The sequence below is a fragment of the Neoarthrinium moseri genome, assembly GCF_022829205.1.
Source record: "Neoarthrinium moseri strain CBS 164.80 chromosome Unknown scaffold13_Wmoseri_CBS_16480, whole genome shotgun sequence".
NCBI lineage: Eukaryota > Fungi > Ascomycota > Sordariomycetes > Amphisphaeriales > Apiosporaceae > Neoarthrinium > Neoarthrinium moseri.
This window is the reverse complement of record NW_026055127.1, coordinates 89037-104127: the sequence shown is the minus strand read 5'-3', so window position 1 is coordinate 104127 and position 15091 is coordinate 89037. Positions and strand designations below refer to the sequence as shown.

The following is a 15091-nucleotide window of genomic DNA, read 5'->3' as shown; positions in this document are numbered from 1 at the left end:
ACTGCTGCCCAGGCATGCGCCTAGGGCATCGTACCTACAATACTCAGGGGAGGAGAGCGCGAAGTGGGCGAGGTTTGTGGTTGACGCGGTCTGGACCAACAAAGATATCGACAATAGAGTACACTTGCTCTCACTCTCCAAGTATAATTTGGCAAACCATATTAATCATCATTCTTGTGCTTTGTACGCGTACAGGACCATTATTCTATGCAGAGGTGTAGTTGAGAGCGTTTGAACTGCCTATATCCCAACCACTTCCAATGGTCATTTAATAGCAACCCGAGGCTTCCCACAAAACATTTGTGCAATTAAGACTGGCACGGTTAGCCTTGGCTTATGGTTAACAAATAGAACGTTTCTATTTTAGCGAATGGTGAGTATTCATATTTATATTCTGTGTCACGAATTCACCATATGGTGGCAATCAGCAACTCTCGGTTAAACCGGGAAACCAGTAAGCAGTTAGCAGAGCGCACCTCAAGCATGCATCAAACGAAAATGGCAATGTCCCACGTGAGAAATAAATTGCTCAGCCAGAAGCATAAAATGTGGTTAGCCGGGCAAGGTCGATACCAGAGGCGTGGAAGTCCTTGGTTGAAAATTTGATTCATCTGATACCACTTGTCTCTCTATGAATTAGTTGATTCATCTGTCATTGTTCGCATGAATATATTAATCAGAATTACACCAAAGTGTGCTGTGGACGCGGTTCACACAGATGTTGACGGGATACGACTTAGAAGGCAGTGTCCATCTCCATGTATGAATCCACAGCAGCACAGAGTAAGCCATGAATGCTGCCGCTTTCGCTTATCATCCTCGTTCCAATATGCCGAAAACAATGCCCATTTTAAAATGAATATCTGGTGTCGTCTTTCCTTCACTCCTTCACTCCGAGTCTCCCTAATCTGATAGGCAAGATAACGAAAAACTTGTGAACCAAAAACTAACACAGCACAGAAAAGTCAGCTGTATAGTGCCGCCTCGTAGCTCCGAACCACTTGCTCGAGCACGGAGCTGTTGAGCTTGGCAGCCTGTTCGACGCTCTCGAGGACCCTCTCCATTATCTCATCCTTCCTACCGGACTCATGGCCATTATCGGTCACGAGTCGAGCCAGATACGCCGGTAATGCATTCTGCAGAACAGGATGAGCACGCGACTCCCAGCTCTGAGATCCGCGCCGCGTTGCCTACGAGTCTCGGGGAAGTACCGGTCACCAGCGGCTACTTGGGCCGCTTGCTCCAGGTGATCAGGAGACCAGTTGCAATGCCGACGGTAGCACCAGTCGTGATCAGACGTATGCCATACTCGGTTGCGCTTATCAGTAGCATGCCTTGGAGGTACGGTGCCTTTATGAGTGCCAATGAGTCAGTACCGGTGAATATAGCTGTCAAAAGGACATACTCAAGAGCAAGGAATGCTCATGTGTTGAAAAGAACCGCGTTCCAAATGAATGCTCCTGGAAAGTTGGCGAAGATGATGTTCACCCTCGGCGGGCAAACCAGAAGGGTCAACGGCATAATCGGGTGTTTGGCTTTTGATTCGGCCCACAGACAGCTCAGCACGCAGATGGAGACGATGACGAATGAGGAAATGATACAAGGATGGGACCATGAGAGGATGTTCCCTCCGAGATTCTGGATAGCACAAAGTGTTGAGTGGCATGCCGCATAGTTTCCTATTACAGTGTATGTGAAATTTGTCTCTTCGCAGGACCATCATAAAAGGCGTTATGGATATTGTCAGTAGAATAGAGCCTTTGGTGTCTAAGCCGGTCATCGCCTCCATGAGTGTATCTCTATTTCCTTGGGTTCCAAGGTCGCGGGGTACCAAGGCAATCGCCGCGACGAGACATATTAGGATCGCTTGCACCTGAATGCCGGCTTCCTGTCTCCAGCCGAGCGTGTCGGCCATACTCACGATAGCGGCAACGCTGTTAGGTGTGAATGAGTTAGTTATCTCGGCTCAAGGGCTGATCAACTCTGTATGGGAGCAGTCAGGGCCGTGCGGCCGCCGACCAGAAAAATACTGCTACTGCTTCTGTAGGTCGTTCTTTTGCCAATTGGTGAATTACTTTTGTGTTTCACCCCTGCCGTCTTGTCGCTGTTGTAGTCATTCCAAGCATCTGTTGCCTCGCCGCCGGCGTCCACCATAATTGTACGTGTCGCCTGGTGCTCCCGGGTTTTATAGTATGCCCGATGCAGTGTATTGGCGATAGGTGATAATGAAGTCAACCGGTGTATCGGCGATAGGTGATAATTAAGTCAACCAGTGTATCGGTGAGTATTAAGACTGATCGCGGTGGAGAAGTGGTGGACTGGCCAATTGGCTTAGATTAGCCAGGTCCGTTGATGCAAACACAGAGTGTTGAATTGACGAGGATTTGATCAGGCGGCCGACTACTAAAGGAGGGGAGGTTGGCAGCTGCAGACTGTTCTGGCAGTCCGTCTAGAAGGGATTGGATAGAGCGCCTATGTTGAACCCTCAAACCGAGAATCTCCAATCCAGAGCACTTGATTACCCCTTGACTTCTACGGTCTCTCAGTTCTACCAATCCCAGAATTTGTTCATCAAACCCCCCAACACCATCATGCCTCCTGTTTGGTTCATCACCGGGGCTTCCAACGGTTTTGGCCTGTCCCTTTGCCTACGCGCCTTGAAAGCTGGGCACAATGTCATCGGCACGATGCGCAACAAATCAAAGGCAGCGCAAGCACTTAAGAGTATCGAAGATGCTGGTGGCAAAGTCTTCGAGCTAGACATGACTGAGCCCCAGGCTAGCGTAGCCAAGAAAGTCCAAGACGCCGAGGCTATCTACGGCAAGATCGATGTTCTCGTAAATAATGCCGGTTACTCTCTTCTTGGCCCTATCGAGCTCTTCACGTAAGTCAGCATGCCCATGCACGAGATACTTCTTCGGCACTAAAGGATGTACCTGTAGTGAGGAAGAGGCCAATCGCCAAATCCAGACCAATTTGTTTGGCCCGCTGTACGCTATCCAGGCTGTCCTTCCGGGCATGCGCTCTCGCCGGTCCGGCACTATCGTCAACATCAGTAGCGTGGCTGGGCAGGACGGGCTGGCTACTTGTGGTCTGTACGCAGCTAGCAAGTTTGCTCTCGAGGGTCTTTCCGAGTCCCTGGCGAGGGAGGGAGCCGAGTTTGGCATCTCAGTCCTGATCGTCGAGCCGGGCGGTTTCCGCACCAACTTCCTAAATGCCATGGTGGTGAATGAAAAAGGCCTGGGCGAGAAAAACGAGTATCAGGGCACTCAGGTGGACAAGACGATGCAGAACTTTGCTGCCTATAATGGGAAGCAGCAGGGTGATCCGGAAAAAGGCGCCGAGAGAATCTGGGGGGCGGTCACTGGGGAAGGTCAAGGCGGCCAAGTGAAGGGAAAAGTCCTTAGACTGCCGCTTGGGAAGGACTGTTTCGAAAGAATCTCCCAAAAAGTCGATCAGGTGAAGAAAGACCTCGAGATGACGCAAAGTCTGGCATTTTCGACGGATATTTAAGGTGTAAAGAGCCGAGGAAGCGATACTTTGAGCAAATTGGTGGCCAGCCAGAGGATGTTGGCAGTGCTTGGATTTATACCATGTGATAGAGGCTGGTTGTGTCTCCAAGAAAGAAAAACTTTTAACGGGATTTAAGTGAAGCCGCATACTTGCTTCGTGCAAGACAGCATAGTTATACGAAATCTGAGTTGAAGTTCATTAATGTAAATATGTTGCCTTGTTTAATAATAAGCCTCCTTTAAAACGCCGAGTCCTATGTATTTTTACTAACTAAGCGTATTAGAAGTGAGGACACCATAAATACAAAACGGCCGCAAATCCGTCGAATCTGCCTCTCTGGTAGAGACTTGAGACGGATTCAATCTGTTCAATTTAATGCATCTGATTCTTTTCCTTTGGAAAGAGAATTCCCATTTTATTCACCTGTTCGCCTATTGGAGTAGGCGAGTAACCAGAGAGAATAGATATTAAGACAGTAGATGTGGAAGAACAGAGAAAATAGTTTATATAGAAAGGTTATGGTATTGTATAAACTTGAAGTGTTAACGAATACCTCAGGTAGATATATACGATACCAGCCATCTCACTCTCTTGCTGCATCTCACCCGTGAAATCAAGCTGTTGATACTAAAAACCACTTACGCTGGTATCATTCAAGGAAACATTCACGCCTCCATCGTTTGATATATTCTCTGAGCAGGTCGTGGCCAATTGCTCCCACCCCACGCAAGGCTCGTGACACAGCCCTAGCATTGGCCGTATCGAGAACCGCAGAGCCGTGTCCCAGGCTCCGGAAATGATCTAGGAAGAACGCTTCCAGCGAAGCAATGGACCCCGTCTCGGAAGCTCGCTGGAGCCACTCCTCACACGGCAGCATCTCTGCACACCTCCCAAAGCCCAACTCATGTGCCATGATGGTAGCAATGTCGTCTATACTCTGCCTGATGGGGTTCTCGAGGTGTAAGAAGCGTGGAAGGCTCACAGGATGAAACAGCATTGAGACTAGCGACTGCGCGGCGTGGTCGACTGGGAGCCAGGACACGGTCTAGAAGCTAGTATTAGTCTTCCGGATCCACGACCTGTACGTTTTTGCTGTATAGTAATGGATGCTTGCTTACCCCCTCTAGCCGCGGGAATGCCCCGACCGCCTGGCTGGCGCGTACCAACGCTGGGATGTGCTCATTGGTCTTCCACGTCCCCTGCGTCATCTCGGGTCCGCTGAGTTGACCGATGCGCACAATGACGGGTTCCAGCTCCTCGCAGAACTCGACGCCCACCCGTTCGAGCATGCGCTCACACACCCACTTCGCCCTGGCGTATCCCATCGGCGTAGACACTCTAGGGTCGTCTATCGCCGTCTCCGGAACCGTGACGTTGCAACTCGACCCCCTTTGGTCGCCACTCGAGCGTCCATGCTCTGTGTAATGCCGCACCACAGCAATTGATGACGCGAACAGCAATCGGACCCGCAGCCCCGGCCGGGCGACATGCGCGTACTGCATAAGCTTGACGGGGGCCTGGACCATGTCTAGATGCGGCCGGAAGCTCTGCAGCGTGCGCTGAAAGTCCATTGGCCACGCCAAATGGATGATGTGCGTAATTCGGGCGGCGAGGCCAAGCCGCAGCAGCTGATCGCCAATTTTGACGCGGTTGCCATCACTTCGGTCGAGGACCTCATCTGCATCAAGCAGCTCGATCTTGGTCCACATATCAGAGTTGAGCACGATCCCGGCGGCCGAGAGGGCGTTGCGCTGGCGTTCTATGAGCCGATTATGGCCCCCTCGCTGGTTCCGATCACTTTCCTCTGTGAAAGCAGAGCGAGAGCTGTGGCCGAGGCAGATAACCTTCTCGGGCTGACTCTCCATGTCTCAACCCGCATAGCTCTGCCCTTGTTAAGAGCGGCAATTCAAAATCCAGCCTATATTCTGCTGCCAACCCTCAAGCCCTCAGCAAAGCCTTGGGTGACACTGGCCTCTTTGCTGCAGTCACTGTACCTTCAAGGCCACGAAATACGCTGGAGAGAAGTGTACGACGGCACCTCTCCGAAGTTCCTGCGACCATTTCCAAGCTATCCGCTTTCTGGGTCAGAGTTTGTGATCCCTTTTCGCGAGCGGCAGTGTTCAGATGCCCTACTCAACAAGCATCAGACTGAAGAGCCACATCCCTCCTTCGAGTTTCTAACCCCCGGGTGCACATCTGTTACAGCCGCAGGAGCAACTTTCGTAACTCACATGAAGAAGCTGTCAAAACTCATCAAAGCCCACGCTGTAGGCGAAGTTCCACTGTGCCCTGCCTCGGTGTACATGGAGTTTTCCTTAGAAGCACTTGCTGTCCTCGAAGAAATGCCTCAAGCAGTGTATGTCATGGAAAATATCGTCTTTGACAAGCCTCTCGTCTATTCCGACGGTAGTGAAGACACTGTACGATTGGAAATCGCACGGAGATCAAGCAACGAATCTCAGAGGCCGTTCGGATTTTCCTTCAAATCAGAAAAAGGTCAAGTGTATTGCACTGGAGACTTTGCAGCCCCGTCTTCTCATATTGTCGACGAGATATTCGTCCGTCGAGAAGCCTACGTCAAGAAGCAGAAACTTGCCTCTTTGGCCCAGATAACACCAGGTCTACGGAAAGATTTTCACGCAGAACGATTTACGAGGTTATGTTTCCCCGAGTGGTAGCATATGCCGAACCCTTCTTGACGCTCAACCATCTCACCATCAGCGCGACGGGACTGGAAGGCCATGGACGGTTCAAGCTCGCCACGTCGGCTGTGGAGGGGCGGTTCATATGCCCCCCTGCCTTTATTGACACGATGCTCCACTCAGCCGGGTTTATTGCCAATACCAAGATTGAATCTGAGGTGGCGTGCATCTGCACCAGAGTCGATCGTGCGATGCTCCCTAGCTACAATCAAGAGCTTTATCTTATGGAAATGGAAGTATACTGCAGCCTTGTGGATATTGGGGATGCCATTGTCGCAGATGCCTATGTCCTCGACGCTGGGCAAAAGGTGATCTCTTGCGTGGAGGGGATGTACTTCAAGAAGCTCCAGTTGGCGACTTTCAAAGCTCACCTCTCTCGCGTCGCTCGGATGCCAGACGAACGACACCGCCCTTCAGTGACTGCAGCGTTATCATTAGTGGACGAGATGAGAACCAGGCCCACAGTTGAGCAAGCTGCGCCTCCTAGACAGATTCCGAATGTCGAAGAGACAGTGCATTCAATCTTGCGCAATGTCTGTGGAGCTCATGAGGACGTCAAAGCAGGTAGCACACTGACCGAGATGGGGGTTGACAGTCTCCTGTTTATCGAATTGGCACAATGGATTTGCAACCACTACCCTGACCTTGGTATTCTAAGGTCGGACTTGGAGAGCTGCGCAACAATCAGAGACCTCGTCAATGTTGTCGCCGAGGCCGCCAAAGAGGCCTTGCCATTGACTTCGTCAACCCCACGACTTACAAACGGGAGTACGCCAAACTCCGTGGGCAGGGTCGTCCATACGCCCGTCGAGAACGTCCTTCCGCCTGGCTCAACAGGTGGAGGGTCTCCGATGGAAGCCTTAATTCTCGACATCTGCGGCTTGTATCTCACGGAATCCGACAAGAATGCGTCTCTGTCTTCGCTGGGCGTAGACTCGTTGCTCTGCTTGGAACTGTTCGCGGAGCTCCACCACAGGTTTGGGATTATCATCCACGAAGGGTACGAGGTGATCTCCGACCTAACATTCAATCGCCTGGAAGGCATGCATAGAGACAAGCTCACGAGTACTCTCTCGCGTGAAGAGGCGCGCTCGTATTCTCGTCATAACAGCGTCCCCGCGCAGCAGCAGCAGCCACAGCAACTACAGCAGCAGTTGAATCCGCTCCTCGATGAGATGTGTAGAGGTGGGTTCCCGATGGAGTTGCAGGTGCAAAAGGTAGGTGCGCATAAGGCTAGCTTGTATCTGTTCCACGACGGCAGCGGTGTCTGTAACATGTACTGCCGCCTGTCTGACATGAACCGCACCGTCTGTGGTATCTTCAGCCTTGATCTGGCGTTGATCAATCCCTCAATCCAAACAATGGAGGATCTAGCTCGCTTGTACATAGACCGGGCCCACCTGGCCTCGGGGTCCAACTTGATCCTCGGAGGTGAGTAGAAGCCCAACTTAGCAGCACGAGTTTCCACGGTTCTCCACTGACCTTCATTCCTCAGGTTGGTCATTTGGTGGCGTCTTAGCCTTCGAGGTCTCGCGGCAGCTGCGCCGCCTCGGTACGGCCGTCCTGGGCGTGGTGTTGGTCGACTCGCCGGTCCCTAATGCCCACCAAGCACTCCCGCGCGAAGTGGTCGCGCACGTCGTGGGGACGGGCGTTGGCGACCGGGCGAAACTTCCCGGGACCGCGGCAACGCAAGAGGCCCTCGACCGCATCGAGGCCCAGTTCATCCGGCACGGGCGCATGCTGCAGGAGTACTAGCCGCCGCCCGGCGAAGGCCACGACGTGCCCTGTCTTATCGTGAGCTGCACGCGGAACATGGACACCGAGCGACTGTGTGGAGTGGCTTATCCGTGGCTTAACGACTCGGCCGCTCGGGAGGCGTCGATTGAGGGCTGGCATCAGCTCCTCGGAAGCAAGATCCTAGTGCTAGAGATCGACTGCAACCATTTTGAAGTGTTTGATGCTGCTCATGTAGGTTCTGATTCCGCTCCTCGCCGTCGTACTTGTCTTTGCCATGTCCAAGATTTACTGACCGATTGGTACAGGTCGCTGATGTTTCTAAGAAGCTAGAACAAGCATGTCAAATCTTGTGTTCGGGTCAGCTGAGTTAGAGCCACCCAGTGCTTATTTGGGGGCCTATGCCGTTTTGCCGGATGGGGGGTCGAGGCAGGGGTTTGGTTTGCCAGGGTAACCTCACAATGAATGACCATTACCAGCTATCACGACCAACGTGCCTGCATATATCTGGTATCACTATGCTCTGTAAGATAACTATGACCAATATGATTAAAAGGTGGTTATAGTGATAGATTATATATAGGCTAAGATGTCTGTGGTGGTTATGCTTACCACGGCGAAATGGTATCCAGCGACGGCATCAATGTTACGGGGGCCGTAATTATGAATTTTATTTCAAAAAGGGTTGATATCGAGAGCAAGTAGATTATGCCTCAAGCTTGAAACCAAGTAGCAAAGAAAGCCTCGAAGAGAGGCTTCTGATAAGAGAAAAAAAAAACAGCGGGCTACAAGGTGGGCCAAGCTCTTGTGCAAGCTAGTCTTCAGGAGTCGGCGGCATTACGAACTCTCGTTTATGCTACACATAAAGCAGTCGGTTTATTTTACTCTTTATAAAGTCCTCGATGCCAGCGGTTGTAACACCTTAATAGAGTCGGTTGCGTCCCATTGCTGGTATCTCTCGCGAACCCACCGAGATGGATGTCCTAGTGGCGAACAAGGTTTTGTTATATACATTTGAGTTGAGGGGTCCGTTAGAGGCATGCGAATCCGTTCTGGCTTTCCATCGATATGCATGCCATCTGCTACGTTCGTCGCTGGAGCAGCCTCACAGAACTGGCGAGAAAGCCAACGGCTTCAATTCGGTCGCAATGACACTAGCAAAGCTGCTCATGTTGAACCCTTCCATGTCTTGGGCGAACGCTGCACTTGCCATGTATGCTTCTGTGACGGCGACTGGATCATCGCCCAGCGCATACTGCACAATTGCGATAACCTGCTTGTCGTCGCCTTCGTTGCGCCAAACGCTGCGGGTAGTGACGTTGAACCCCGCCAGCGATACAATATGCTTTTGCCAGATCTGGGCGTACTGGTCGGCTGCAGCGGTTGTCGTGAGCGTGTAAGTGCGGAGCTCAGTCGGTGGCACTTGGCACGATCCTGCCACTGCGGAGAAGACGAGGGGAATGAGTGACGCCTTCATCTCGAGAGAAGTTCGTTTTCTTTTGGTATGCTGTTGATCGGGCTGACAGGGTTCTTAGCAAGAGGGCTCAAAGTGAACTCTCAAGTATAGAACGAGCACTAAGTCTGGTGGAAAGCTTGAGGGCGAGCTAGACACTGAAGAGGTCAAGGACAATCGACTAATCTGCTAATTTGCTAATCGATTAGATCTGGGGTATGATGAACTTAAATAGTCGTTTGGATGGAATAGCAGGCAAAGGAGTTGAATGCCAATTCTGGATTAAAGTTTCGGGCGAAATTGTGACACCCTGGCCTGGTTCAATGCCAACCGTCATTTCGTGCCCACAACCCGGACCACAATCCGATGGCGACCAGGTGGTCAGAAAAAATCTTTAAAAATCTCCAGATGCGGAATATGAAAGTCGCGATCTCTATATGGAGAGCGATATATTTGGTGTCGCTTGGAATTAAGGTTCGTAGTGCCCTGAACTGTTACTATTATCCCATCAGCTCCTGGCGGCTCTGTTGCCAACTAGCTCCTTGCGAGGACTCCAACTAGTCTGAAGAACACACGCTGCACACATGTCACCATCGTCCGAAAATGGCACAGTTGCACTCATCCATATATAAGCATAACCCACTTAGTGACAGCAACGTGTTGTCTCGCAATCCTGGGTTTTGGGACGTGGCCGATCTCTTCGTGGCATGACTCGGGGAGCTAGCTCTGATCCAGAAAATTGAAATTGACTTTCTCCGTGCGGGCTTGGGATCAATTGCCTACTTTAGATACCGAATAGCCAACCGAGCCTCGGGATTGGTCATGGATGGCTGGGCGTCAAAGCGTGCTTTGTCATGCAAAGCATTAATTAGCAATCAAACATTGTCGTGAGCCATTAGTCGTCTTGTTTTACAGATCCCTACAGCTTCCACTCGACCCAGCAACGTGGCAGCAGTCCTATCTAGGTCCTTGCTATACACGGTAATGTCACTGTCTGCTACGCCGGCCGACCAGAGGCAGGAACTACGATCCGGCAATCGGCATTATGGAGTGGGGATGCGGAGCCTGAGAGCGGGCTCCAGAATGGATTGTGTTGTCCCACTCTGAAAGCGAATGGGGCGCAGGCACCGATAGCCTACTCGGCTTGGAGAGATGTCACAAATACCGAAGACAAAGAATCAAATAAAATTACTTGGTGAAAATGCACTTGCACAATAAGCTCATGTACTTGGATCACGGGATATGTGTTCGATACGATCTCTATATTCGGATGGCGTCATGCAGTTGCATTCGAGACTGGCAAGGACGCCCTATCGCTTCAGCAGTTTGGGGCAGGCCTCAAGTAATTCCGTCTCTTTCTAGGAATGCTGAATTCTAGAGAAAGTTATCATTCATGAGAGGCATGCTCATGTTCTCATAAGACAACACGGCTAGTCACAGCTGGAAGAGATTCCAATATGCTAAGTGCAACCATACTTTTACCGAGGCGCCTTCCCTTTTGCGAGCATCACATTATGCATTGTTGGAAGCGGGCAGCAAATCCCTCCGTGGCTCGACTTAAATACATTTTTCGGATGTCTTGGCTCGGCGAGTAGTGACTACTCAATAATCTTACGAATTGTCTTTTTCAAGTCGTACGACAGCGCAATACCTGACAAGATATCTTCACGGGGAATGCGTTGAACAGTCCTAGACAGCACAACCCAATTTTAGCACGCCAGAGGTTCCCTTTTCAATTTCTGGACAATTATCTGGGCTATGAACTGAGCCCAGAATTATGTGGACGTAAAGAGTTTTAGGTATTCGGGAGACGCATAATCGATGTCGGACTCCCTTATCAAAGTTTTCTGCGTGTTGCCGTTTAAGCCCCATTTTTTTCCGTTGATTTCTCTTTTGGTCTGACCTTATTCTGTGTACATGTACAAATTCGGGTGTGATGGCATAGAGCGGCTGTCCATTGGCAAGCAAGCTCTTAGGCACACGCCTTCGCTATACTAATGTCTTAATGTCGGGTTTTACGCTTATGTAGGTCTGAACTTTAGGTGATTAAGGTATTCCCAGCCCACGAACAAATCAGGATATCAGGGCTACTGACTATTACTTCACTGGGGCAGACATTATGTGCGTTCTACATGATTCAAATGGTACTTTTGCATTATATGTCTCCTTCAGGTTTACAGAAGATTAGCAGGCGCTTCGCGCCTTGCGGCCGCATTGCTATGAGTGCGGACCAGGAACACTGTTGTAAGCTAGTGATCGCAGTTAATGCAGAGTGTGTAGCCTGCTGAAGCTCACCAACCTCGGTTGCAGATCCTATTCCTTTTGCAAATTACAATACACAAAGACATCCTAAGTTTATTGGTCTAAATTATGATGAATACGGATCAGCCTATGGTTTCGAACAACCGGTAATGCAGCGTACAATGTAGTATGCGAACGTTCAACCCGTCGTCCAAAATCAGCCGAATGGTGAACATCCCTCTGCAATGTTTCCTACCTCTCCATTGGAAGCATGTAACGGCAGAATGCAAAATCTCCGGCGCGGGCCATTTGAAGATGGAGGTACCCAAGTCTGTGCCTGCTCAATTGTGCACGCCAGACAGCACCTATCCTGTAGAATATAGATCTGGCAATTTGTTTTATCTTTCGAATTTGTGGCATTCGCGATTGATAACCACTGAGCCAAAGTGTGGCCTCCCACGGCAAAGTAATGAATGATTGTGGTTATCCGAGTATCCGATGGATCTTCATCGGTTGGGAGAGGCTCCGTGCTACAAGGAACAACCCACACGTTCCCCGAGCTATCTTCATACCAGCACCTTGTACCTCCACCGACAGTAGCAAGATTTATGCGTCGTGCCGATATGGGGCGATCAACAGAGTGGTTGCACGGCCTTGTGACCCTCAGAAGTTGAAGATTGTCAAGAATATTTCCGACCCGTACTTGAACATTTGTCTCCTTGTCAAGACTGAGGATATAGTTAAGGCGGATCTCGCTTTTAGTGATGGATGCTTCGATTGAGAGCGGATTCTCTGTGTATGGGTAGTTGTTCGTCGGTTTCAGAACTACTTCCCCATCACTAATGTTGTCGTCGGCGGTGGCCCCTTGACTAGGGCTACTCAGATTGATATAAAAAGGGACCTCTCTTACAACCCTCCTTATTTCTCCTGCAAGTGAGAAGCATCCTTCTCGGATCATGAAAACTGGTCCATAGAGGAGATCAGGTTTTATTCCGCGATAGTTCATCAAAAGTATCCCATCCAAGTCGACCCCGATGAATTTGCCAGGCGTTATCTCCAGTCGCTCTAGAGAAGTCGTGGGACCCGTCAACATCGTCACAAGTTCTTCGCCCAGAGTGCTGTAGTTCAGTGTGAGTGCTTGGGGTTGCTGTGATGACGAAATTATCTCTCCACTCAAGTTTCCCCTGCATTTCTTGGAGTAGACATGTTCGAAATATTTTCTGCCAAAATTCGCAACTCCAAAGGCCATTTGTTTGCTTTCATCAGCCCAATCAGTGAACGCCAGGCAGGAGGCACGGTATGCAACTTCAAGTAAGGCCTTCTGGATCTTGCAGCGGACGCAAAATTCGGGAATGCTGTCTAGCTCTGTAGGCTGAAGCATTCGGGCTCGACCAGGGCATGAATTGCACCTCTCTGACCCTTCGGGAACCATCATTGTTGAGAATAACTGCAGTTTCAATGCCCATCTTTTACTTCCATTCTCGAAGTATTCATCAAAATGAACATTCCTCCAATCTTCCGTGATGGTGAGCTGGCGATGAAAGCCTAGAAGACTTAATACCCGACGAAGATTATGCACTATCTCTGTGAGATGACATGTGTAGTAAAGCGTGTGGTGGTCTGACCCTGCCCAATTCCCTAGGTAGGCCCGTTCATACACATACTCTCTCGCAATTGTGTATGCCAAGTTGCCGATTTCGTGCCGGTCTTCCAAATCCCACCCGCAATTGATTGAGAAGAAGTAGACACCACCTTTCTCGCAGGATAACAGCCAATTAATATTTTGCTGTTGCTATTTCCGCTCAGACGACATTAGTATGTCTTTTGGTGAGGCCAGCGGCCGAAGAACCTCTGTCTGTTGGGCGGTGGCTGCTGTTGGTGTTACAACAACCGAAGCAGTGTTGTAATCACCTTTGATGGGGTGAACATCTCCACCCTCGTCCAGGAAGCACACATCTAAGCCCAGTACCTCCTTGCTATACTCAATAACCCAAGATGCACCCGTGATTCCGTAGTATACGAGCTTCGTCCCTGCTGCTGTTTCAGTGACGATGTCTTTGAGGAGGATAACCAGCCTTGCCATAGTATCACTATCTGGCAACGCTTCTCGATATTGAAATCTCCTTTTTCGGTTGAATGCCCTGGTGAGAATCATTTCATGTGTTCTTGCCACGCGATCCTTGAAGTCCATCATTCTTGAGAGAGGCACGCATGTTGATCGAACTTCCTGGAGCTGACTGATACCAGGCGTATGATCAAAGGGCGTCTTCAGTAGATTGAATATGCCACCCAGTACTTCTACTGCTCCTTCGTCAAGCACAGACAACAATGCAATAATAAGGGACAGAATGTTCTCGCCTGCGCGTGTGTGAAGCAGTTGGTCAATTACCACGTTCGTGCCAGAACCGTATTCGATGACGGCGTTTAAAAACCAGCGGCGAGAGCGCTGTTTACTACGGCATTCCAAAACTTTCTTTCGGAATGCATCTGATGCTGGGGCGATCTCCGCGAGGGCAAGCAAGCAGCCGATAGTGTGTATGTCGAACCCGCTCATCTGCAGCTTCTTCAATCCTTCGGCGCCTATTCTTTGTACCATATGTGACAGAAACGGAATATCAATTTGCCACTATACGTTGGCCATCGTGGGTACAGCTTTGCTTGATGGTGCTTGAGATTCCATGTTTGACAAGTTGAATAACAGGCACCAATCGAGCCTTAAAAATGGCCACCAAAACTATAGGGCGACGCAAGGCTGCAACCCGTGATCCGGCATGATTGGGTTGAAGCAATTTATGCCGCAGGTGGCTTGCCACGTCACACTTGCATTGTGATGAACAGAAAGGGTGCCTGCTCCGCCCTATAGAAAGTACATATGTTATTGCACATTGCGTCACCACCAACCGGCCGTTCTCAATTCGTTTCAACCTTACGATCAACGAGCTAGGCTACATGTAAAAGGTCCTAATATTGATAAAATAACTATGCTGGGCGTAGAGTTAGGTATCAAATAAGTGGCAGTGGTGAAAACGGGCTATTCAAGCGTTTTCTAATCAATAAACGCCCCGTCGAGTGTCAGGTGCGTTGTGCACCAATGTGGTACAATCGGGGATGAATGATACGTAGAAACGAGATGCATAATCCTCCAAACCGCGCCTAGGGCTGAGGTTTGCCGTTTCTAGGCCCGTACTGTGTGACTGACAGTGTTTTTAGCCACCCTGTGGTGCATCACTATGTAGACATTCCATCTACGTCGATTCCAAAGACCGTAGTGAATCGAGTGTCATGCTGACTGGGGCCAAGACAAACAAGCAACCATAGGTTATTCGCTACAACTAATCACCAGAATCTGTCTGTAGTAAGCAAGTCTCATGACTAAGCCAGATGGGTATATCTATTAGCTACCCTTCGGCCCATCCTCTGAAATATGCGCAATTCTCATCGCACCAAC

General features: G+C 50.1%; 6 protein-coding genes across 6 annotated transcripts; 3 read left to right on the top strand and 3 right to left on the bottom strand.

Annotated features, from left to right (window-relative positions):
- Positions 1-2591: 2591 nt before the first annotated feature.
- Positions 2592-3513, top strand: JN550_004634 (uncharacterized protein; the record flags this gene model as incomplete). Its single annotated transcript, XM_049316171.1, has 2 exons — positions 2592-2884; positions 2943-3513. The coding sequence occupies 2 exons, from the start codon at positions 2592-2594 to the stop codon at positions 3511-3513; spliced, it is 864 nt and encodes a 287-aa protein (XP_049173255.1).
- Positions 3514-4162: 649 nt separating this feature from the next.
- On the bottom strand, positions 4163-5039 carry JN550_004633 (uncharacterized protein; the record flags this gene model as incomplete). The annotated part of the gene is made up of 2 exons (XM_049316170.1): positions 4163-4558; positions 4632-5039. The coding sequence occupies 2 exons, from the start codon at positions 5037-5039 to the stop codon at positions 4163-4165; spliced, it is 804 nt and encodes a 267-aa protein (XP_049173254.1).
- Positions 5040-5096: 57 nt separating this feature from the next.
- JN550_004632 (uncharacterized protein) lies at positions 5097-7970 on the top strand (the record flags this gene model as incomplete). The annotated part of the gene is made up of 3 exons (XM_049316169.1): positions 5097-6132; positions 6192-7646; positions 7711-7970. The coding sequence occupies 3 exons, from the start codon at positions 5097-5099 to the stop codon at positions 7968-7970; spliced, it is 2751 nt and encodes a 916-aa protein (XP_049173253.1).
- Positions 7971-8027: 57 nt separating this feature from the next.
- Positions 8028-8323, top strand: JN550_004631 (uncharacterized protein; the record flags this gene model as incomplete). Its single annotated transcript, XM_049316168.1, has 2 exons — positions 8028-8183; positions 8258-8323. The coding sequence occupies 2 exons, from the start codon at positions 8028-8030 to the stop codon at positions 8321-8323; spliced, it is 222 nt and encodes a 73-aa protein (XP_049173252.1).
- A 731-nt stretch (positions 8324-9054) lies between these two features.
- JN550_004630 (uncharacterized protein) lies at positions 9055-9426 on the bottom strand (the record flags this gene model as incomplete). The annotated part of the gene is made up of 1 exon (XM_049316167.1): positions 9055-9426. The coding sequence occupies one exon, from the start codon at positions 9424-9426 to the stop codon at positions 9055-9057; it is 372 nt and encodes a 123-aa protein (XP_049173251.1).
- Positions 9427-13435: 4009 nt separating this feature from the next.
- Positions 13436-14239, bottom strand: JN550_004629 (uncharacterized protein; the record flags this gene model as incomplete). Its single annotated transcript, XM_049316166.1, has 1 exon — positions 13436-14239. The coding sequence occupies one exon, from the start codon at positions 14237-14239 to the stop codon at positions 13436-13438; it is 804 nt and encodes a 267-aa protein (XP_049173250.1).
- Positions 14240-15091: the final 852 nt, after the last annotated feature.